Source organism: Cebus imitator, unplaced genomic scaffold (assembly GCF_001604975.1).
Source record: "Cebus imitator isolate Cc_AM_T3 unplaced genomic scaffold, Cebus_imitator-1.0 Scaffold114, whole genome shotgun sequence".
Classification (NCBI taxonomy): Eukaryota; Metazoa; Chordata; class Mammalia; order Primates; family Cebidae; genus Cebus; species Cebus imitator.
In genome coordinates, this window is record NW_016107429.1 from 1787969 (window position 1) to 1813245 (window position 25277).

The 25277-nt window shown below is 32.3% G+C and overlaps 1 protein-coding gene across 1 annotated transcript; it reads left to right on the forward strand.

Annotated features, from left to right (window-relative positions):
- The first annotated feature begins 3122 nt into the window (after positions 1–3122).
- LOC108311377 (rRNA-processing protein FCF1 homolog) lies at positions 3123–3824 on the forward strand. Its single transcript, XM_037742102.1, has one exon. The coding sequence runs from the start codon at positions 3199–3201 to the stop codon at positions 3538–3540; it is 342 nt and encodes a 113-aa protein (XP_037598030.1). The 5' UTR covers positions 3123–3198; the 3' UTR covers positions 3541–3824.
- The last annotated feature ends 21453 nt before the right edge of the window (positions 3825–25277 follow it).

Genomic DNA, 25277 nt, shown 5'->3' on the forward strand with positions numbered 1-25277 from the left:
AGGCCACAATACACTATAAAAGTGCATGTGAAAATTTATGATGTTTATACATCAAAGTAAGCACTTGGATTAAAGGAATAATTAGAAAACATTATTGAACAGTTAAGTAATAAGAAAATAATACAGGTTGAAATTATTGTGGTCTGTAGGCAAGGGTACACTCTTAAACTTATTTTTTCAGCTGTAGTTATTATAGCAATTATAATTTAATTCATCACCATACATGTACTAACTGTGTATGCTAATTATTCAGTAGGAAAGTACCGTAAACTGTGTTTATGACCCTGGTCTACTTGAGGATCAGCCCCATGATATTTTTATCAGTAAAAGCAACCAAATATATTATTCTTTTTAAAAAATTATTTATTGCTTATCTTTATGGGTTCAGTTTTATAGATTTATCAGCCAGAGTATTCTAGGTTACGTTGCAGTAACAAAGTGTCTCAGTATAAGTTTATTTCTTGATCGCACACTACAAGTGAGAAAGTGACAGCAGGTTAATCTCTTTACTTAAAAGGCCTAGATTAAAGAGGACTCTGTGTCAAAATGCAATCCTTAAATAAATAAAGTAGGAAATAACATAATCTGAAAAGCCGTGTTCTGATTCTAACATTTCTGTCCAGAAGTTAGATATTTTGTTCCCACTAACATTTTATTGGCCAAGGAAAATCACATTACTAAAAATAATTTCTACAGACAGCCATGGGTACAGTGCACCATATACCTCTGAGGCAAGAACTAGAAATATTTGATGAACAGCCCTGATTGATTTTATTATTGTAACCCAAAAGTATGGGAAGTAAGAAACTTGAATTGAGAATGTCTCCAATTACGTGATTAATGCTTTGAGGTAAGACACTCCATGAAATTCTAATGTCACAGCCCCATGCCAGAACATTTAATCCTGAAACTCTTGGGATAGAACTTGAATGTTTGTAGATTTTGTAAGTTTACTTCATGATTCTAATGTACATTCCTGATTGAAAATCACAGTTGTAAAAATACTTCTTGGGAACACCTTTGTCTTTGTCAAACACATTCATTTGAAACGTTATTGCAGGTCTACTATGCCACAGGGGTAGGTCTTTGTAACTTAGTAGTTAATAAACTAAGGTTTTCTAGGAGATGAATCCATGTTTTAGGTATAATACTAAGTAGCTAAAACAAGAAGAGTTTAGTCAACTGTCTAATCATATAATATAAATCATTGTATTATTTTTCAAAAGATGTAACACTATTAAAAGGAGATAAGAAATATAGTTGTCACTTTATATTGCTTAATATTTTGTCATTTATATAGTAAGGCAAGCTTTAACTAAAACTAAGAATCAATATAATTTTTCAGCCAGTTCCAATCAGTTAAATTAGTGCTAATTTAATTGAAATTTATTTAGTAAAAAGTAATGCATTCTGAATTCTAACATATTTAATCTTTATTTTTTATTGTTTTTCACAAAGTTATAATTATTTTTAGAAAATTTCTCATGATTTATAACATTTATAGTACATTCTTTCATTATCAATCTTTACAAAATTAGATCTTTCTAATTAGAATAGTTTATGTTTCAAATCTGGTCATAGAAGTTTTCATGATCATTCTCTCTCAAAAAAGTTAAAAGGTGCCAAATTATACTTTCTTTGAAAATGAGCCAATTTAAAGTTCCTATTTCAGACACAAATAGTCATGATATTAATGTTGAAATGGTTTGCTGCTTTTCATTACCAGAACCTGAGACAATTGTAAGAAAAAATAATTTGGAATAAATAATAGTATAACATTTTCCAAGATATTATTTATAATTAATAGTTTGTAGATTCAAAAGAATATCAATCCATTTATTCTTCTAATTTTCCCGACACTATACCACACTAACTTAAATAGTCAAACATCTATTTTTTACCCTTTTCTTATAGAAATGATTTCTTCAAAATACTAAGGCTTTTATATATCTTTTTATAAAAAACAAATACTCAGTGGAACACTTGACTATTCTGTTTAGAATTATATATGACAATAATTCCTTTTTAATTTATTCTAAAATTATTAATAATTATTAATTGATAATTAAATTCTCTTCTTTAAAAAGACACCTACAGAAAACATTTGGAATTTAATGTCAGTGAGTGAATTTTTCTACTGATGCTAAATTATAAGTCACTAATATGAAATAGAAATTTAAAATACTTAGCTAAAAAAATCACTGCAATATATTCTAGATAACAAAAGAGTCACAAAGATGTATTATGACCTTTAAATTTTTAAAAATTTATATAAAATTCTATTTTTCTTTAGAAACTATTTGGGAAAAATGGTGTATGAATTACAAGAAACAACTCAGGATATACAAAATATTGCAGATGTATTCAAATCTTCAAGCAGATATTCAGAACTAAACTTGTATTGAACAAACTTATTTTGCAAGTATATTGTTTAAAACAATGTTAGTCAAAATTTATGTAACAGGAAGAAATTAGAATTATTTTTAGTAACCAGCTTCTTAGCCAGTATAAAAAATTTTGGTCTCTCAAAAAATATTTCTAAACTTATTATTTAGATTCACAATCACCATCTTAACTTGTATACATGAAGAGGGAACATTTGTTTTCATAGGTAAGTGTTGTTCTTACTGGACACCCTTCCTTAGAAAATTAACATACAGCAATTAAGAACAAACAGTTGTTATAACAAAGACCAGGTTTACATAATTAGTTCGGCCATTTATTGAAGTGTGTTTTCTTTTGCTGTTGTTGTTAAATATTAAGCTACTCAATCTTTAAATACCCTCATCAATGAACTTTGAGTAACAATTCAAACAGTTGAAGGTTGATAGAAAATTAAATTAGACAATGTGTGAATATATCTTACACAGTATCTGCAAATGAGTGAATGCTATATTTAGTTATTATATTCATTATTTTTACCATTTAATCACTTTTACATTGATTGATTTAAAAAAAAAACTCTCCAAGAAGGTTATTTATTAGTATTAAGGAAATATATAGAGATGTTTTATTTTTTAAATTGCATGTATATGAATGGTAAGCAAACAGACTTCCAATGACACTAAAACTGCATAGCCAGGTTAGACACATAAACATTAAAAATCATCTAAGTGATTGCACCGTTGGTGATTACGGAAGAAACAGAAGTGTGGCGTGACCGTGGAGAAGCAAAAGAAAACAAGGAAGTATGCGACCATGAAGCAAATGCTTAGTCTCAGAGATCAGAGGTTTAAAGAAAAGGATAGAATAAAACCTGAAAAGGATCCCAGCGCGTTAAAGGAAAGAGAAGTTCCCCAACATCCTTCCTGCTTATTTTTCCAATATAATACACCGTTGGGCCCACCTTACCACATCCTTGTTGATACCAACTTTACCAACTTTTCCATAAAAGCCAAACTGGACTTGGTGCAGTCAATGATGGACTGTCTGTATGAGAAGTGTACCCCTTGTGTAACTGATTGTGTAATGGCTGAAATTGAGAAATTGGGGCAGAAGTATCAAGTGGCTCTAAGGATCGCCAAGGATCCAAGATTTTAACGATTACCATGTACACACAAAGGAACCTATGCAGATGACTGCTTAGTACAGAGAATAACTTAGCATAAGTGTTACATTGTGGCCACAGTTGACCGGGACCTTAAAAGAAGAATGCGTAAGATTCCTGGAGTTCCTATCATGTACATTTCTAACCATAGGTACAACTTTGAACGGATGCCAGATGATTATGGAGCCCCTCGATTCTAATTCTTACAAGTCACAGTTCCTCTTTGATTTTCTTCGACGAACTTTCTCTTGTTGCCAGTCCATTATACATTGCAATAGCGTGAATTATTATTCTGTTGACCTATTTGCTCTATTGTGAGCTGAGAATGGTTAAATATGCTCATTCTTTTTTTTTTTTTTTTTTTTAGGTGAAGTTTCACTCTTGTTGCCCAGGCTAGAGTGCAATGGTGCAATCTTGGCTCACTGCAACCCCTGCTTCCCAGGTTCAAACAATTCTCAGAATCGCTGCCTCAGCCTCGCGAATAGCTGGGATTACAGTCACTTGCCACCATGACCAGCTAATTTTTTTTTTTTGTATTTTTAGTAGAGACAAATACTTTCTTTTTTTCCTCAGGATGGAGTCTCACTTTGTCACCCAGACTGGAGTGCAATGGCACGATCTTGGCTCCCTGCAACCTCTACGTCCTGGGTTCAATCAGTTCTCCTACCTCAGCCCACCAAGTAGCTGGGATTACAGGCACCATGCCCAGCTAACTTTTGTATTTTTAGTAACTTTTGTATTTTTAGTACAGAAAAATACACTTTGGCCTCCCAAAGTGCTGGGATTAGAGGCGTGAGCCACCGTGCCTGGCCTTCTCACTTTTTGATGCTGTTTTGAAATGGATATTTTGTCTCGTAAAAATTTTAGGCCAGGGACGGTGGCTCATGCCTGTGGTTCCAGCACTTTGGGAGGTCGAGTCGGGTGGATCACCTGAGGTCAGGAGTTGAAGACCAGCCTGGACAACATGGCAAAACCCCCATCTCTACTAAAAGGACAAAAAATAATTAGCCGGGTATGGCGTCACGTGCCTGTGGTCCCGGCTGCTGGGGGCGCTGAGGTGGGAGAGTCGCTTGGATCCGGGGGGTGGGGGTTGCGGTGGGCCGGGCTTGTACCGCTGCCTTCTGGCTTGGGTGACGGAGTGGGACTGTCTCAGAAAAGAAACAAAGAAAGAAAAATTAATGATTGTCAAAGGGTACAAAATCTCAGACAGGAAGAATATATTTTATACTTTTTTTGAGTTCTGTTGTACAGTTTAATGCATATACTTAATAATATAATATTATACATTTTAAAATTGATGTTCTCATCACAGAAATATACTTGAGATATTGGATATGTTAACTAGCTTGATCTAATTATTCCACATTATATCTACAATTTATGACATTACTTTATAACCCATAAATTTATACAATTATAAATTGTCAATTTACAGTAAAAAAGTCATTGCATCTCTTTAGAAATCAGATAGTCTGATGATTGCTCACATAATTTGATGGCCATTGTTTTATACTGACTTAATAAACATTTATTAAATGTATAAAAAAAATCATCTAAGAAATAATCAAATTTAAATTTTTGGTTTTAATGACACTGAAAGAGAATGCCCTATTGTGAATGTTTTGTGAGAGTTTTGCAAAAACACTATACAAGTTAATAAAGAGCAGTTTGTTTGCTTATTTTAGATTTAATAATTTTATATAACACAAATTAGTCCTTCAAAATTATGAAAACTTACAATGCACATGTTTTAAAGCGTGGCAAGGGTCTGAGCAATTTGGATAGCCCTATTTGACTTATTTTCCTCAACTGACTAGGAATAATATTAGTTCTTATGCTACAATATTATTTTGACAATGATATAAGCCATGCATGAACCCATAACACAGTGTCTGGCTGTGAACACTCAATAAGTTAATAATTAACAATGAACACTAATTAAAAACTAATAATGAAAACTCAATAAATTATCTATATAAAAGCTATTTTGATGAAAGTATTTCTCTAACTTTGTAATTTCACACTTATTTTTTTCTTAATAAATCTAAGACTTGAAAATGTTTTACAGTATGCTTCAACCTTTACTCCTAACAATCAGTCTCATAAATTCAGGTGGGTAAGTTCCATTTGAGCAAGCTTACTTCTATTGAGATTTGAAAAGTATATGTGACCTGTAAATGTTATCAGAAACAGTAACTGTATTTGACAGATGGCCTAATCATTCCACGCTAGATCAACACATTTTTCTTGTTATAATAAAATGTCTCTTCTAAGAGTGCATATGGATTTTAACCTTACCGAATTTCTATAAATTTTTAGCTACTTTATAATACAGCTTTGTCTTAAAAAACTAAAATGTTCCACAAGGTAAATGCTCACACTATTTTGCTGCATTCCACACAGAAGTCACTTTCAAGGTTCAGAGAATGACTATTCTTTGGCTCCTTTTTTGACAATTGTCAGTTTTTGAAAATGCACAAACCTTCCTTCTCATTGAAAGGAAACATGGAACATTCAATATCAGAGGTCAGCTCAACATTAGGAGGCTATTTAAAAACATGGCCACATTTCTCCTGGTATAAGTTACTATGCCATTTAGAAGGAAAACCAGGTTATACTAGAGCTTTAAATGTCCAAAAGTTTCTTTAAAGTAATCATATTGTAGATTTTTACAGTGGTGTAACTTTGTTTAATTTTTATAATACAAGTTAAGTTAAAAATAAACTACAATTTTACTGCAGTAAGTGATCACTTCTAGCAACTGTGTGCTCTTGTAGTTGCTAATGATTCTCTTTACTATCATTTATTTCTCACTTTTTTTCACCATTCAAGGTTTATTGGGGCTTTTAGTTGGTTTAACACTTGGATAGTTGATTGAATTGTTTATATGTAGATCTTTTTACGTTGTATGGTAAGGTATACTACTGATATATATAGTTCACAAAATAAGATCCTTTGGAACAAGACATGCAATATTGGATCTATACACTGAATGCCAGGATGTGACTGACCGTGAAAAAATGTTGGACTAGGTATGTTCAGTGAAGGAGCCAGGAAGTTATGTAGCACATGGCGAACATCTCTCTGGCTCAAGGGGCAACCGCAGCATGTGCAGCATTACTTTAGGCCAGGTGGTGGCTCAGGCCTATAATCCTAGCACTGTGGCAGGCAAAGGCAGGAGGATTGCTTGAGCCCAGGAGTTGAAGACCAGCCTGGGCGACATAGTGAGACCCTGCCTCTGAAAAAATAGAAGAAAAAAAAATTTTTTTTTAAATCTAGGCATATGTTAGCATGCACCCATAATCTCAGCTACTCAGGAGGCTGAGGTAGGAGGATTGCTTGAGCTCAGGAATTTGAGGCTGCAGTGAGCTATGACCATTCCACTGAACTCCAGCTTGAGTAGTAAAGTGAAACCCTGTCAGGGTTTAACAAAATAGAAAGGGAAAAAAAAAAAAAAAACTTTAAATTTAAATTTTACCTTCCATGGTAAGTTATTCTTGACAGTTTGGCATGAATTCTGAATTCTGCAATAACTCCAATATTACTTTGCACATGCCAAAGCTGACTGATTGGTGTGCAATTACATTTCAGGTAGTTTTAAGTTGTTCACTTTTAAAATATCATGATGTAAGATGTTAATATAAATATTGCTTTGTACACAAACTGTGAAGTAATGCAAGTCCTTAAGAATGTTTTTAAGGTCTCAAGATCACATACTTTCAAACCTATGGTTGAAATGGCTTATAAACTACATTTAAACTATTGACACATGGCAGACCCACTTTAAAGAAAGCTTGTAAAGAAAACCTGTCATTCTTCAACAACAGTGGGTGCAGCAAGCTGTTACTTGCATGAGACTAATGTTTTACATGCATTACAATTTTATAATTTAAACTAATTTAACATGGTATCAAATTGACTTTCAATTTTCAAAAGTGGACATGTTAGTGTTAATACTTTACAATCTATTGCTTTACTGTAGAATAACATGATTATATGCCATTTAAAAGCCTTAAAAGTTCCATCCTGTGCTGCTAAATTTGGAGCTAGGGCTCAGAGATATATTGGTGGGAAACTGAAAAATAAAAAGTAAACTGGAAACTCTTACAAAATTCAGCCTGCAAATACTGTGTTTTGGGACAAAAGAAAGAAAATTATATTTGCCACATAGTTGTAAGATCAAAGCTGATATAATGTATCATCAAGTCAAGGATACCAGTGTACTAAGGTAGAGAGTATACTTGACAATTTAAGAGGAGATGACAATAAAACAAAATCAGGTTTTATATCAGGTTTTATTGTGCTTAAAAACGATTTGCAAAAGGAAAATCATGTTATCAGACACAACAAATACATCCTTCCTTCTTTACGGATATCCTTATGGGAAATATTAGTTCTGAATCATAATCCAAGATTTTCAGGACAATATTTCTTACATACCTTCTTACAGATTTTCCTGTACTTGTTTGATGGAATCCTGAGAATTTAGGGATAAAGTATTATTTGTCCTTATTTTCGCATCACTAAATAAAGCATCAGCAAAATAGTAAGGGCTCAACTCTACATGAGCAAATGAATGAATGAGGGATTATTATCTATACTTTTCCTAGTTCATAGCAAGAATCTTCACAGTAACCAAAATTTCATTTAATAATTTTACTTATTGGAATGTAACAAAAGAAATAATTCAAAAATAAATACAACCACAAAAGGTATCATAATGTTATTATATTGAACAAACTCAAGAATAGTATATGGATAAGTCAATTATAAACATATAAATAAAAAATAAAATTTTATAGTCATACTAAAATTATGACTATACTGGATAATTATGAGAAAATTACAAATAATATGAACACATTATTGTATTTTCATGTTAAGTAAAAACAGTAAGAAATAAAATATTGGATCTGAATTTTGTAATCATTGTGCCTTTTTAAAATAAGCGTGATACTGCCAAAATGTATTTAAATAATTTATTACAAAATTCAGCACTGGAATAGTATTTGATTGTATTTTATGCTGTTAATTTTCTTTCTGTATTGTTTAATATGAAGCAACAAGTTAAGTTTTGCTCTAAGTCCTGTAGGTTTTTCAATTGTGTTTATCGAGGCAAAGAGATCTTAGCATCAGAAATTACAGTAACCAAAATGAAACCAATTTCTAGAACAGAAAACTGGCAATGATGAACTTCAGTAATAGAGACTTGAAATGCTATATTTTAAAATGAAAAAGGTATTAATGAACTTTGTTTGTGTAAAACCAAAAATAATTACAGTAGTAATTACAGTGATTACAAAATTCTAGTCTTGCTTGTAATCAGTTTCTACTGATGATTTTTTTATGTCCACAGCCATTGTGCTTAAAGGTTTTAACATAATTAAAATTTTTGTTGATACCATAAAGAATAGAGTACCACAATATACTGTTTAGTGAAAGGAGTTAGAAATATAAAAAATGCCTTCTTACACTTAGAACATCTACGAATAAAAGCATTTAAAGGAAGAATAGGATTTTTACACTGTTTAGGGAGTTCTTAGCACAATGGAAAAAGACAAATTTTTTGGCTTTAGAGGGCCCTGAGGTTGAGCCCTGTCCTGCAACTTGGTTGCCATGTATCTGAAAATATTTATCTACCCTAAGCCAAAGTATCCTGACCTAAGAACTGATGATAGCAACTTACCCTACATAACGATAATTATAAAAAACATAACTGTATGTACTAGTTTGTTTTCATGCTGCTGATAAAGACATACCTAAGACTGGACAATTTACAACAGAAAGAAGTTTAATTGACTCACAGTTCCATGTGGTTGGGCAGGCCTCACAATCATGGTGGAAGGTGAAAGGCATGTCTCACATGGTGGCAGACAACAGAAGACAGCTTGTACAGAGAACCTCCCCTTTATAAAACCATCAGGTCTCATGAGACTTATTCAGTATCATGAGAATAGTATGGGAAAGACCCGCTTCCATGATTCAATTACCTCCCACCAAGTCTCTCCCACAATACATGGGAATTGTGGGAGCTACAATACAGGATGAGATTCAGCTGGGGACACAGGTGGTGGTGTATTTTATAATGTATAATGGGAGAAAAACATATTTAAATGTATGGAACAGCCAAAACAGGAATATTCTTCGGTGAGAAAAAAATAGCCAGCTTTTTGAACAGAATTATGTTGAATTTACTACATCTGTGTAGCAGGGTTTCTAATCTTAGTGGCGTGTCCACATTAGGTAATATGTACTGAAAGTATGATTCCTCTCACATCTTGGGAAGCTAAGTAGGACTTAAGTAAGGGATGGGTAGATGACTCTGGCCAGATCAGCCATGCTGATATTAATAACATGATTTTCTGAGTGTACCACGATATAAAAGAAAATTTTGGAAAGACTGGTAGAGGTGACTTAATGGCAAAAATTTGGTGTGAAGTATTAGAGAATTTGTCTTGAAGCTATGCAACTGTTTGGGGTGTTTTACAGAAAGGTGCTCCTGGTGATATATGATGATATATGAACAAACATATAATCAGTGATGACATTATGTACTGGAAATTTTGTATAATTTTTGTAACGCTATTTGTATAAGAGAAGAATGCAATGGTGGTATAGGGATATTTAGATGGAAAGGGACACAAATTCTATGCAAGTAGAATGACAGGCAGTACAGTATTCTTCTGGCCATCAAGGCGAAAGGGGTTATATTTTCCTATTGTTAGACTCCCAACTTATGCAATTTCTATCAAAAATATGTATAAAATGCAAAAATTACTATATAAATTTTATATATAACATTAAAACATTTTTAATAAAAATCTGAAAGTCTTGGATTGTTTTTCAACCTTATCTGAATAACTTTGTAGTTATGAATGGAAACGTAAACCCATAAACATGCTTAGACTCATTTACTTATGGAATTGAAATCCTTCTATTAAAATTACTCAGATTTTAAAGTTTAAATTGATAATTATAAACACTGTATTCTCATTTCATTAAACAAGGTTGAACATAAATCTACATAACACAACTCCTAAAGATATGTAATGCTTCACAATGTGTTTTTCGAATCTTCAGTCAATTTATTCTGTTTAGAGAAATAACACAATGTCAATTGGTTTTATCTTAGATTTTAGCTTTAAAATTGATTTTAGTGATGAGGAGGAAGGTAAAGCTGAAAATCAGGTGCCCAGTGTTCATTCTTTCATCTTCTAATCCCACAGCATGAAGCAATGCCGGATATTCATTGTAAGGTATATATTTTTCTAGGTTAGAGTCTAAATTTATCTCCATTATAAATCGTCATATTCATCCTTTCACTGGGTCGTAGAGTTGCCTTACCTTTTTTTCTCTCCTAGTTATTTCCATTGTATTTATTTTTGTCCTATATTTTTCAACAATTTCTTGACTTGGTCTTTCCAGCAATTTCTAGGTCTTATTTAGTTGGATTCAGATTATTTATACAAAAATAAAATAGCAACCTTCTGAGGATTCTGTTTTCTTGCACTCAATTCTTGTGTCTAAATCAAGTAAAATCTAGCCCCTCAATAAATCTTAATACCTCCAAAGGTATGCAATCTCTAATTATGCTATCTCTGATTTGATCATTGCTTGGCTGATATTTGTATAAATATCCTTCATGCTAACGAATTTTTTTAATTGCTCTCAATCAATGTTTAGCATCAGATAGCATTAATAAGTGTCTACAAGCCAAGAAATATCACTTTAAATGAAATATTTGAAACCATTCAAATTTACTTGGCACGTGCTGGGTGGTATGTATTTGGATACTCATGAAAACTACATGCTGTGCATATGTAGAATTTATTAACAAAACTGGAATATACATGCTGTGAGTATACATTTTCCATAAGTACCTCAGAAAATAAATATTTGGCAAGAATTATCCTTTTGTATCACATTGCCAAACTAAAACTACTTAATATACACTACCATGAAGTTATTTTTAACTATTTTCCACTAGATTTTTTCAGATGCATATTTTGTTACAAATTTTCATGATTTGGGGACTCTGCAAATTCAAAACCCACACTCAAAGACATTTAAGGATCGATATTTTAAATTAATGTTCAAAAACTTGAATACCCAAATCTTGAAATTGTTACATAAATTTGACCTGCTGCTTCTTCATCCTTCATTGAGACATCCTCATAAATTGGTTATTTTGAATTTATATGATTAGCATATTAAGTTGTTTTCATGCTTTAGTTACAAATGAGCAAAATCTTCAATATACATTTGCTCCAGATCAAGTGAGAAATTAAGTTTCATCATCCTTTTATAAAATCTTAAATATTAGTATGAAAAATGACTAGTACACACTAAATTTTCAACTTTATTTAGTTTGACTAAATTTTTCTAATTAGGTAATTATGTCTTAATAGCTAAGTGTTGGGGGACAGTCAACTTACTTTATCTTCTATTTAGATGCAGAGCAGTTAAAGGAAAAATATAAAACTAGGCTACCAATTATAAGATGTACAGGTTTCCTCTTTATCTATCATGAATAGCTCAGATTAACTGATGCATAATTGACATTGTTGACAGCTGTCAGGAATCAATTATTCTGCTAACCTTTGTTATTAAATTTTGTTGCCTGAGTTGGGAGCAACAGGTGGTTTTGTGTGAGTGAACATGCACACAGAGAGCCTTTTGTTAGTATCTTAACATCAAATATGTAAACATTGCCTTTTAACTTTTATTTATTTATTTATTTTTTGGAGATAAGAGTCTCACTCTGTCGTCCAGACTTGAGTGCGATGGTGCAATCTTGGCTCACTGCAACCTCCACCTTCCAGGTTCAAGCAATTCTTCTGCCTCAGCCTTCCGAGTAGCTGGGATTACAGGAACCCACCACCACGCCCAGCTAATTTTTAAATTTTTAATAGATACGAGTTTTCGCCATGTTGGCCAGGCTTGTCTTGAACTCCTGACCTCAGGTGATCCACCCGCCTAGGCCTCCTAAAATGCTGGGATTATAGGCAAGAACCACCGCGCCCAGCCAAACATTGGCCTTTTTAAGCATAGTGTGGCTGTCAAAAGTTACTTACTTCCTTATGTTGCTGTGATTCAAAGGGTCATCCATATAATGTATTTAGCATAATATCTGACATATAATAACCACTCTATACTTCAGCTTTCTAAAAACCTTTAGTTTTTATATAAATAATTTATGGCATAAGATTGAATTGTTCATATGTTTTCCCATTATAATATCTATTTACCTCTTTTGCTCTTACAGTGTAAAGTACACAAAGTTATTTTCTCCTAAGCTGCCTTCTTGACGAAAAATTTCAATTTCTTTTCAGGTATCCAAGTAGTCCTTACATGTTCCGGGAAAAGAAAATGTCAGCCCTCACTTTAGAAGTGGCTAACAAGTCAAAAAACACTCTCCCTGTGTCAGATTCTGGGAGAGGGCACATTTAAAATTGTGGTATTTTTTCTTTCATCTCAACTTTGATGTAGCTTCACATTTTGGTCTTTCTACCATAAAATATAGACTAAATGCTTTTGTCCACCTAGAAACAATACATACAAATTTCTTTTGTCTGCTAAAAACAAAGTTTAGCAAACATTAGCTATAATAACAAATAAAAAGAGAAAAGAAGGTAATCATTGTTTTTAAAAAAGCAATGTGTGTACCCAGGTGCATCTTGTGCTCTCATTACATTGTGAATACACAAATCTATATTAATATATAGACTCATGTTAATCATTCCAAATTTTATAATACATAGAAATCTAGTGCAAAGGTAGAAAAAATGTTGCCCCAGATACTTATGTTACATGTAATGCAGTGATTAAGCAAAAGTATTACTATTAATTATTTAGGTTAAATTCAGGAGATCAATATTTCATGACACCATAGAAGTATAAAATATCTTGAAAGCACTCTTTCTTTTCAATTTTCTAAAAAGAAAAAGAGAGAAAGGGCTACTGTGATGAATTATTTCTAGAGATTCCACAATCAACCAAACTATGCTTGTTAGTGTACATGGGAATAAAACAAAACTCAGTCACTGCAGACATCAGAAAAACAATTACATAGATTTACTCTCCCACTTCTCATGGGAGAAAAATCTATAAAATTTTAATATAAATTTGACAAATTACAAATTTAATTGCTTAAAAAGATCCCAGTGAGCAAATCTTTGCTTTTGTTCCTTTGTAAAAAAGTATACTGTTATGAATGAGAATAAATAACCTATATTAATAGTGTATTTTTGCATGAACATGCCTATTTGCACTGAATACTTACTGTTTCTTGCATATTAATAGGCTTGTTTTCATTTGTAATTATGTAGTTGTCTATACTACAAATTATAACTGTGTTAGTGCCCACATAATGAAATACTTGAAACCAAATTTAGGATTAAAAGATTTTCATAAACATAAAAATAATTCCTATATAAAGCAGCAATATATTAATCATATATAATACATATTCATTATATGAATAAACTCAGATGCTCATATTTTTATTATAAGTTTAAAAATATTTTTTTCAAAAGTTGGTGAGCAATAATTCACAACTTTATGTGTCAAAATTTCTGTGTTCAATTCTGTTTCAATGTTATCTTTTTTCCTCTGCCTTTTCCAGCAATGTTTCATAATAAAGCTTGACTATATCTATGAATTTGATTTAGAAGTATTAATAACATCAACTAATAAAACTTTTTGTATTAATTGATTCATTCAGGCATTGCATATTTTCTTTAGATTCATTACCTTTTTGTAAATTCCAAAATTTTATGAATCAGTTACTATTTTTTATCTCCTTAATGAACATGAGGAAAATGGGGCTTAGGAATATTAGTAACTTGCCTGAAATCACCTAATAATGAGTAGAATAAAAGAAATGAAGTCAATATTTTAGCCCAGGCTCCAAAAAACATCTAAATTATACCCATATACATTTTTTATATTTTGTCTAATATAAAAATAGAAAAGTAGATACAGAAAGCTTATTTGAGTTAAATGTTTGAAAACATTTATTAGTATTTGTTGAAAATTCAGCTGAACTGTTCTAAATTACGCTATATCTGTTTCATTTTTAAAAAGAATGCTGTCCAGAAGCAGTGGCTCATGCCTATAGTCCCAGCATTTTGGGAGGCCAAAGCAGATGGATCACTTGAGGTCAGAAGTTCAAGACAAGCCTCACCAACATATTGAATCCCCATCTCTACAAAAAATACAAAATTAGCTGGGTGTGGTAGTGCGCACCGGTAATCCTAGCTACTTGGGAGGCAAAGGCAGGAAAATCAGTTGAACCCAGAAGGCAGAGGTTGCAGGGGCAGTGAGGTGAGATTATGCCACTGTAATGAGCAGAAGGAAACCATGACTTAGGATCATAAAACAAAATTAATTACTTCAACAGCTTTATTTCAATAGTTTACTGGTATGTTAAAGACCTGCCTTTCTATCATAAGCCATTATTGCCAAGAAAGTGTAACTTAATTATAAATATTCATCTCATGGTAAAATTTGACATATCACATCTCTAAATGTACCTAACTTGTTTTTTTGTTTATGAAACAAATTGACTTTTAAAAGATACTCGCCATGGAAATATAGATGTTTTACACTTAAGATGTCTTCTTTAATTCCCTTTTTAAAAAAGAGAGATTAGTTTTATTTATAAGAAGTAGAAGAGGAAATTACTAGAAGTTTGTGACTGATAAATTAATAAATATTCCCGTAGGTATCTAAGTGAAAGGGAAGGAAGAGGACAGAACCAAAAAGGTACCAAAATTTTGGAGGCAAAAGTAAAATTATAATAACATACTAAAAATGCAATAATATACTTCTTCCTTTTATGCATTTGTTTATTTTACAAATATTTAGTGTATGCATACTAATTGTTTATTACTGACTTAGTTGTATTGAAAGACTAGCTTCACTCATTTTGGCTTTAGGAAACTCACAGTCAAATAGGAAAAACAAATAGTAATAATCACAATAGCAACAAAAAAAACACAAAACAATACAATATTTAAATTTACCCTGTTAAGTACTAGGAACATGAACAAAAATAAATATGTAAGATAAAAGATGGAATTATTAATTGCAGCTGATAGTGTTTGTGGATATAGATTTCTATGTGAATTTTCAGCGAAGAAAGGTGAGTTATGGAACTATTTCCCAGAACAGAAATGCCCACCTGGTGCTTTGTAATGATAGGGTTTCTAGGATAACAAATGGCTAGTCAATGGCTTTCCAACGTTTTTGAAAATAAGCTAAGGAAAAACTGTAGGCTTGAAACAAGCATAGTAGGGCAACTACAAATAATTATAAGTAAGAAAGTTGATACAATACTTTAAAGAATAAGGAAATAAAGAACAAACATGATTTACATAGCTAGTCAGTGATAATATATAATATAGTTGACACCATCAACTTGAAACATATATTCCATATATTCACTTATATTACTTATTCACTCACTATTTACAAACTAAAAACTTAACAATTTAATCACCTGAAAATGATTATTTCTTCTAGGAATTCCTTAGATTCAGCGTGCAGCCTATTAGCATTATTTTTGTGATTCCCCAGGGAGCGATCCTTAGGCACATTATATAATATACAAAAGAAAAACCTGCAAAAGACACTAACCATAAAAAATATATGTTAGTCTAATTTTTATTGAGTATGACATTTTGTGGGTTGCAAACTCAGTTATCACCTTGAAAAGGGTCTTCATAAAGTTTTCACTGAAAATATGACTTAACATTTAAATAGAAATTCAGATGACCTCCGTATTTGCTTGCTCAGAAATTTCATTTAAAATGTTTAAAATCACAGCTTAAAATGTAGTCTAAACTCAAACACATTTTTTTAAGGAAAAGAGAACAACATTTTTTTCTAAACTTGTCTCCCATGCATATTTTATTTTTCTTTTGACAGTTAAACTGCACATTTCATAACCTTCATCCAAATAAGCTCTCTTTCCCTTCTCTTTCACACCTCCCACTGATAAATAAATACAACCTTCTACAATGGTTTAATAAGATAATTAGGCTATGTTTCACTGGGTACTAAAGCCATTTGAACACTGTGTCACCAGCATACACTATTAAAGATTCTGTCAAAATGAATTAAATGTTGCATTGCTTTTCTAAAAGTATATCCCTGCTTGCTTGGAGGAGCACATGGAGACCTATTCATGAAATTAGAAAAGGAGTCTCTGCACACAGGCTGCTCTTTATGCTATTTCAGAGGATTTTGGTATTGCTTTCGTTGGTATTGATAATTCAAATAAAATGTGTTTATATCCTTCTCTTTTTAAATGAACCTTTTTGCTCTTATTATAGCATCTTTCCAGTTGCTTGGCATTGTTAGTACTAGATTATGTCTGCTTCAATGCATTTTATTTACAACCATCTAATCATATTAGAAAATGAGCATGGTGAAGCTTACATAAATGATGAAAATAAAACGTGAAACCTTTACAAGAGACTGCCTTTGCAGCATGTTTTACAAAACCCACAAGAACAAAAAAAGAAACATAATAGTTTCTGATCGATGAAAAAGCTCTTAAACAGATAATTGTATCATGTGTATCATGCGTCAAAATCTGTTAATGTTTTCAAAATGAAAATACACACCCAAAAATATTAAGCTTCTTCCCAGGAAGTAGTTTTCTTTCACAAATTATCATAAAAAATACTGAAGAAGTGTGCACTGGCCTTGAAAAGTTACATTCATCCTTTCTTCTGATTATTTAATGTACTGCTCATAAGCAAACTTTAGTAAGAAGCTTTCATTAGAAAATTATCTACCATCCTGTGAATTTCTTAAGCACTAGTGGTCTAAAACATCATATTTTATGCACGTCATGTATTGTCCATAATAAAGATTTAACTAAAAATCATCTGTTTCCTGCTAGTTAATGTGTATTAAGAGGGCATATTTTAAACTATTTCTATTGCTTTATACTGTGCCTACTTTTAGCCTTTGGTATATGATATTCCCATGCCCAATCTTATGACTTTAGAAATACATATCACACCAAAGATATAAATTGCTGTATACAATTTCTTTTCAAAATGTAATGTGCTTGGTTTTCATCTTTTACTATAGTTCCTTACTCACATATTATTATTTTACTTTAGCATTATCTTTGAATTGCCCAGTCTCCTTTAAAAATAATGCTGCTATCTATTTTTGTGGTGCTGTTTGAAATAAACTGGTGCTGTTGGTCTGCTTTGTCAGCTATTTTTCATCCAGCTTGTTTTCTTTCAATGAGTTTACCTTTTACTAAAATAAAATGATGGCAAAAACTTGTAATCTCTTGACTACTTCAGACTTTTGAAAACTGGGTTTTTCATTTTTCTCTTGAATTTCCAAGCAACCTATCTTGGTTTTAATCTATTTTTTATAAGTTCTAGAGCCATGCAACTCAACACAGGAAGTGATACAAATAAAACTTACTCCAAGAACTACCACTAGAAATGTTTTGTTGTTTTGAAACTTTCTGTAAATGGTAAATGTAACAGAATTCCAAATAACTTATCAATGTCATTCTTGTAAGACATGATTTGCTTTTTGAATAGTGGTAGAATTCACTTTCTTTGAGAAAGAATTTGGTAAAAGTAAACAACAGGCCAAGAACCACTTGAACAGGTAAATTTTAAAGGGTTTTTTTTTTTTCAAACTTGAAATTCTATTTTCTGAAGTAAATAATTGCATAGTAAATCTCAAAAATAAAGTAAATATTTGGTTAGCAAAGAAAAATATTTTAAAACATTAAATAAAACAATAAATCTTTCAAATAGTGTATTTTGTTGATGACTTGGTCTTAAGAAAATAATATGAAGTAAATCAATTGCCTCTCAATAAAGTAAAACATTAAACAACACTCAAGATTATGATGATAGATATACATATTTCAACAGTGTAAAATTCATATATTTGTGTTCATAAGCTTTGGATCCTATCCTGTTTTTCTGATAATGGGATTTTTCTGTATCCAAATAATCTGTTCTCTATGGGGTTTTGAACTAGTGACTCTTAACTACAGAAGCAGCAGCACTACCATTTGTGTATGTTTCTAATTCAATATCATAATTGACTCCTTTTCCATGCTCTTAGAAGTGCAGCTGATTAAAAGTGACTATCATGATTTATTCAGTAATTATGTAGTGAGTCTGGAGAACTTGCAGAAGTCCTATAAAAGAAACAAAGATGTGCTTTTGTACCCCATGTGTTTATAATCTAATGCTGGTAGATAAAATAATGTTTAAAAAGTTACAAACAAAGCATCAAATGCTAGGTTCTATGTGAGTATCAGCAATAATAAGTGACATAGATTTTAGAGGAAAGGGCAAAATGAACCATTATGATTGTGAAGAATGTTCAGCACATTGTCACATGGACCTGAAAAATAAATGATAAATGGAACTTTTCTGGGTAAGAGTTACAAAGGGAGATGACATTTAATTTAGAGATAGTAACATAATTCCTTTGTCTTAAATTATCAATAACCTCCCAGGTTGGTAACTAATTCTAAAAAGGGAATTCTATAGTGTAAAAATACTTGTGCCTTTAAAAAATGAAATTCTAGATGTCTTACATAACTTTGAATATAAAACAAGTTAGTAAACTAAAGCTAGTTAGGGAACTCTGGAAGACCCAACTTATTTAGGTTTATTTCCAATAAATGCATTGCCTCCCGGCTAAGAGATTCAATTGCTGTGTTGTTCTTAAGATTTGGCTTTAACACCTGTTAGTCAAATAAACATTTTATGTTTAATGATCTGTCTCCCTTTCCAGTAAAATCTTAAAATGGATTCATTTTCTTGAAATCTCAGTAGACAACAAAAGTGGAAGAAATCAGTTTAATTCATTTAATAATTAGGTCCCGTGTGTGTGGAATATCATTTTAGTGGGGGAGCTCCAGAATTAAACTGCCTGGATGCCGATCTTGAGGCACTTCTTAGAAACCATGTAACCCCAGGCAAGAATATAAATTGAAGATAAAAAAAAACTATCAGAGTTTTGGAATAATTAAATAAGATTATACATATAAAAAATAAATGCTTAGCATCTATCCCATAGTAAGGATCCAGTAAATATTCATAGTATCACATCCTCTTTTTAAAATATATTAAATTTTTAGCAGATCATTTAATATTTATCTTACATATTCACATATACAATACCTATATAATTTTACAAAAAGTAATATATTGATTTTACTAATTTTGCTCTTGTATGTATAACTACACAATAAATTCTAATTTTCTATTCCAAATAAAATATTTTTCTGAAAAAAGAAGAACTCAGAGAGTAGAAAGAACATGAAAATAATTCATTACTGAATAATCTAAATGTTAATATTTTGATGTCATCTTAAAATTTTAAATAAAAATGTACTTTTTTTCTTAATCAATAACCTGAAATTTTGCTGTATGTCCTAATCCATAACTTGAATTTTGCTTAATAAAAAAGATTGCTAATATTTTTCACTTTCTGATATATTAAAACTTTATTTGTAAGACTTGCATAGTATCTTATAAAATTTAGCTTTAATAACTTAATTATTTTATGCTAAATATTTAAATGTTTTATTTCAAATGCCTTATGTTTTGTCTCCTTTTATAATTTAGTAGGTTAAATTATCTTCCTGTGACATAATAAATCCACATATTTAAAATGAGAATAAAATGTACCCAAGACTTTGCAATTCCTTATAAATGCTATATATTATCTTAGTTATTAATATTTCTTTTTTTGTCCATCTTATTATCACCATCACAAAAAGAGATTGCCAATAACACCATGTACTCATTTCCTCTACTGGATGCTTTTGGCGCTCCATCCAGATTTCATTTTTTGGACTAGGATACACATTGCCTGACTCCTGTGAGTGCTGGCTGCTGTTGAATTAGCTGTCCCCTTTTCATAGAATAGTTGTTGATCAATAGGAGTTCCCAGGCCCTAGAATTTATAGTATTTATTTTACACTTTGAAACAGTGGCTAGCCAATGCTTAGGAAGACTTATGCACAAAAGGGGGCTCCTGCCTCTTCCCTCTTGTTGCAATGTAGGACCAACACTGCAGTGTAGTTCACACTCCAGCACTCCCTGTTGGATCAGCTGAAACCACATCCTTGCATAGATTCTTCCCCTAACCTACTTTGTTACTCCTTTTACCTCTGAAAACATTCATTCAAGAAATCATTTGATTCTTAGTCTTAGGCTTTGATGGCATTGGCACTGTCAAGATAATAAACCTTTCAAGGCTGTCCATTTTCTAATTTGTTTTAGCTATTCCAGTTCCCCATATATTCCAGAAATATACTTCACATTTTTTAATACAACTGTGACTTTGATTGGAATTGCATTAAATCTATAGGTTGTGGAGAATTGAGAATTTAACAATAATGAGTATCGCAATACATGAGCATAATCTATGTCTCCATTTATTTAATCTTTAATTTTAGAATTTACCAGTGTTTCATAGTTTTTAATGTATAAATTATTTAAACATCTGTAATTATTTCACAGTGTTGATACTGTTGTAAACAGTACATAATTTTTATGCAAATTGTTTATTACTAGCACATAGAAATACAAATGATTTTAAAATAGATTCTATACTCAACATGTCCAACCTTATTTATACATGTCTTTGTAGATTCCATGTGATATTATGCACAGATAATTATATTATCAGTGGATACAGACAGTTTGACCTTCTTCTTTCCAATGTGGATCTAGTTCATTTACTGTTTGCTTGATTACACTGACAAGAATCTTCAGTAACATTGTTTTAGTTATTATTTTGATAGATTTGTCTAAAACGTGAGTGGTTCAGACATTGCAGTTAGAGTGTTAGAATATTCTTTATTTATCTGGTACTTATCATTACCCATGAATTTTATACTTTCAGATAATTACTTGTTGCATTAATTTCTGTTTCTTTCATTTTAAAGAACTCTCTTTAGCATTTATAGTAAGATAACTCTGGTGGTGACAAAACTCCTCAGCTCTTGTCTCTCTGTGAAAGTCTTTATTTCTCCTTCATATTTAAAGAATAATTTTGCTGGATATGAAATTCTAGGTGAAAAGTATTTTTCTCTTCAGCACTCTGAATATGTCACTCCACTAGCTCCTAGCCTGTAATGTTGCTGCTGAGAAGTTAGGTATTTATGTCAGCCTTCACAGTCCTGGCTTGTTTGTCCCCATCTTTTTTGAGAAAGTATTCCAATAAATTAAAGCGGGATTGTCTGTTGCGACCTAAGCCTGTAGTCACTGCACTCATTTTAGCACTAGGGTGCACTCTAAGCCCAGGAATGCTGTGACGCTTGCAGACTCCTAGATACACAGTCCTCGTGGAGTTGGGGGAGAGAATTCCCTTGGTTACCAGGCAAAGTCTCTCATTCTCCTCCTTCTTTTTCCCTCAATCAGAAGGAGGCTTTTTCCGCTCTAGGCTGCCTGGACTTGGGGAAGGGGTGAGGCAGGCATTCCCATGGCCACCACAGCTGTCACCAGGCGTGGTCTTACTTGAAGACCATAGCTTTCCAGAAAAGCACAGTGATGGGGCTCACCCAAGGCTCATGGTCACTACTGCCTGGTTGCTGCTGATGTTTATTCAAGGTCCAAAGCCACTATTATCAGATGGTGAATCTCGCTGGGACTGGGCCCATCCCATCAAAGCAGCAGATTCCCTTTAGGCCAAGGGTATGTCTAGAAATGCTAGCAGGAGCCATGGCCTAGAATTAGTGGCTGTAAGACTCTGTTTGGCACTTTATTTTTCTGTGGTTGAACTTGTACCCAAGTTGTAAGAAAAAGTCCTCTGTATTCTTCCCTGTCCTTCTACCAAGTGGAAAGAGTGTCTTCCCCAAGCTGCACGGCCTGGAGCTGGAGGGTGGGTAACACAGGCATTCTCACAGCTTTTACAGCTGGTGTTGCACTGGTTCACCATCCAAATCCATTGGTTCAGAGACCAGCACAGCACCAGTGGTTGCCCAATGACTGCAGTCCTTGCGTCCTGACCACCACTTAAATTTATTTGGGGACACAGTTTACTTTAATCACCTGATTGTGAATCCAGCCTGGACTTGGAGCCCCATGCTGGGGCAGAAGATTCCCCTCTACCCCAGGGCTGATCTAGAACTCCCTTTGTAGACACTGGCAAAATTCTGCCTTGTGTTGTGTTCTGCCGCAACAGGGCAGCACTGAATTCCAATGCAAAGTCTCACACTCACTTTGCTGTCCCCGCAAAGCACACATAGTCTCTTTCTGCCCTGCACTGCCTGGGATTAGGAGAGGGGTGGTGTAGGCAATGCTAAATTGTCCTTCCTACCCTATTCAATGTGTCTTTCCTTGTTGTTAGGCTAAAACAAGGTGTCAAAGGCATCCTAACCAGAGTGATTCCATCTTGATTAAAGGCAGAATAATGCCAAATCTATTGGGTTATATTCTCAGAAAGTTAGGCGCTGTTGGTCACAAGATATTTATGGCTGAGCAAATGAGTTAGTAATGTTAACTAAATAAAAACCCAGAACTTATGGAAATGTCCCAATATTTCAGGAACAGAGAGATTTTTAGTTGAATAAGTTTTGCTTTAAATAGTACATTCATAAATTATTGCTGAAATCAATAGTTACACAGGAAAGTAACTACTATTAACCTATCATAAGCTGATCACAAGCTTTTATAATAAAAGTACACTATTTTTAGCCATGATAGCCTATATAAGCAAGCATTATGTTTAAAGTAAGGGCATTCCTCTTTTTGCTTTTTGAGGATGCTGTACTCTGTAACAGAGTAATTTTTAATCAACTGTTTAAACTAGTGTATTCTGAGACTTGCCTTGAGTTATTTCCCACATGAGATTTAAGCACCCACACTCAGAGTCTGAGAACTCCTTTTCCAGTAACAAAGATAGTGTGATTGCTCCCCTGATATTTTGGTTCTTATGAAGGTGCTCTCTTTGATTTGGTGTTCCTGCAGGGGGACAATTACTGCAGCGCTCTTTGGCCATGTTGGTCTACTCTCATTCTCTTCCTGCTTTTGCTATAATTTGCTCTTCCTCGTGTAGGTTTTAAGTTGGAAACTTATCTAATTGGTTTAAGAAATTTCTCTATTTCCAATATGCTAATTTAGTACCATAAATTTATTTGATTCTTTACCTGAATGCCACAAATTTTGGTGTATTCTTTGTTTCTATTTTCTACAAGATATGCTTAATTATCTATATGAGACTTCCTCTTTGAAATGTTATTTTAAAATATATTATTTCTTTAGATTGTGTAAATTTTCTAAATTATTTTCTGTCATCAATATCTTTAGTTTAACTTTATTGTAGTCTAGAAATAGATTTTATATAATTTTCATTGTGTTGTAGCCCAGAATGTGGTCTATATTCTGTATATGCATTGTTCATGTGTCTTTGAAAACAATGTATTCTACTTTTGTCGGGGTTGGTGTTTTAAAAAAATCAGTTAGGTCCAGTTGGTTGATAGGGTCACGTGTGTGTTTTATATCATTTCTGATTTTCCAGTGGCTCTATTTTTATGGATTACTTGTCCTGTTAGTGCTTATTTGTTCCATTAATTATGTAGGAAAAATAATTGAAGTCCAAACTATGATTGTGATTTGTTTCTCACTGTATTCTTTTCAGTGTTTGCTTTATATTAGGTGCATAAATATTTAGAATTGATATAATTGTTTCAAAAATTGACCTCTTTATTATTATGAAGTGTCCATCTTCACTGTGACTGTATTTCTTATTGTGAAGTGTACTGTGATTAACATTAATAAAACTACTCTAGCTTGGTTTTGATTAAGCCTTGCATGATATATTTTATTCTTTCATTTTTGGTTAACCATCTTTTTGACATATTTATATTTATATAGATATAGATATAGATATGTCTAGATAGCAATTTTGGTTTTTTCCTAGCTGCAGTATTTACTAGCTATGATACTTCTTAAATTTAATATTATTCTTAATTAGCAGATAATAATTGTATATATTTATGAGGTATAATGTGATGTTTTGATATAGGTATACATTGTGGAATGATCAAATTCAGCTAATTAACATATTCATCACCTCAAATACTTATCATTTTTTGTGGCAAGAACATTCAAATCATTTCTTTTAGCTGTTTTGAAATATATAATTCCTTATTATTAAATATAGTCACCATGCTGTACAAGTCATCAACAGAATTGATTACACCTGTGTAACTGAAAATTTTACTATTTCACCAAAATCTCCCCTTTCTCCATCCACTCCTTCCCTTCGCCTCTGGTAATTATCATTCTGCTCTCAAAGTCATGAGCTAAACTCTTTTTAGTTTCCACATATAAGTGAGATCATGTAGCATTTTTTTATTTTGTGCCTAGCTTCCTTCACTTAGCATAATGTCCTCCAGATTTATCACTGTCACAAGTGATACTGCATTTTCAAGCCTGAAAAGGATTCCATTGTTTCCACATTTTGGCTATTGTGAAGAGTGCTGCAATAACCATGGGATCACAGACATCTTTTTGAAATACTTATTTTAATTCCTTTGGTTATATATCCAGAGGTAGAACTGCTAGATTGTACAGTAACTCTCTTTTTAATTTTTTGAGGACCCTCCATACTATTTTCCAAAATGAGTGTCCTAGTTTACAGTATCACCAACAGTCAACATGGTTTACATTTTTCCACATCCTTACCAACTTTTCTTATGTTTCATTGTTTT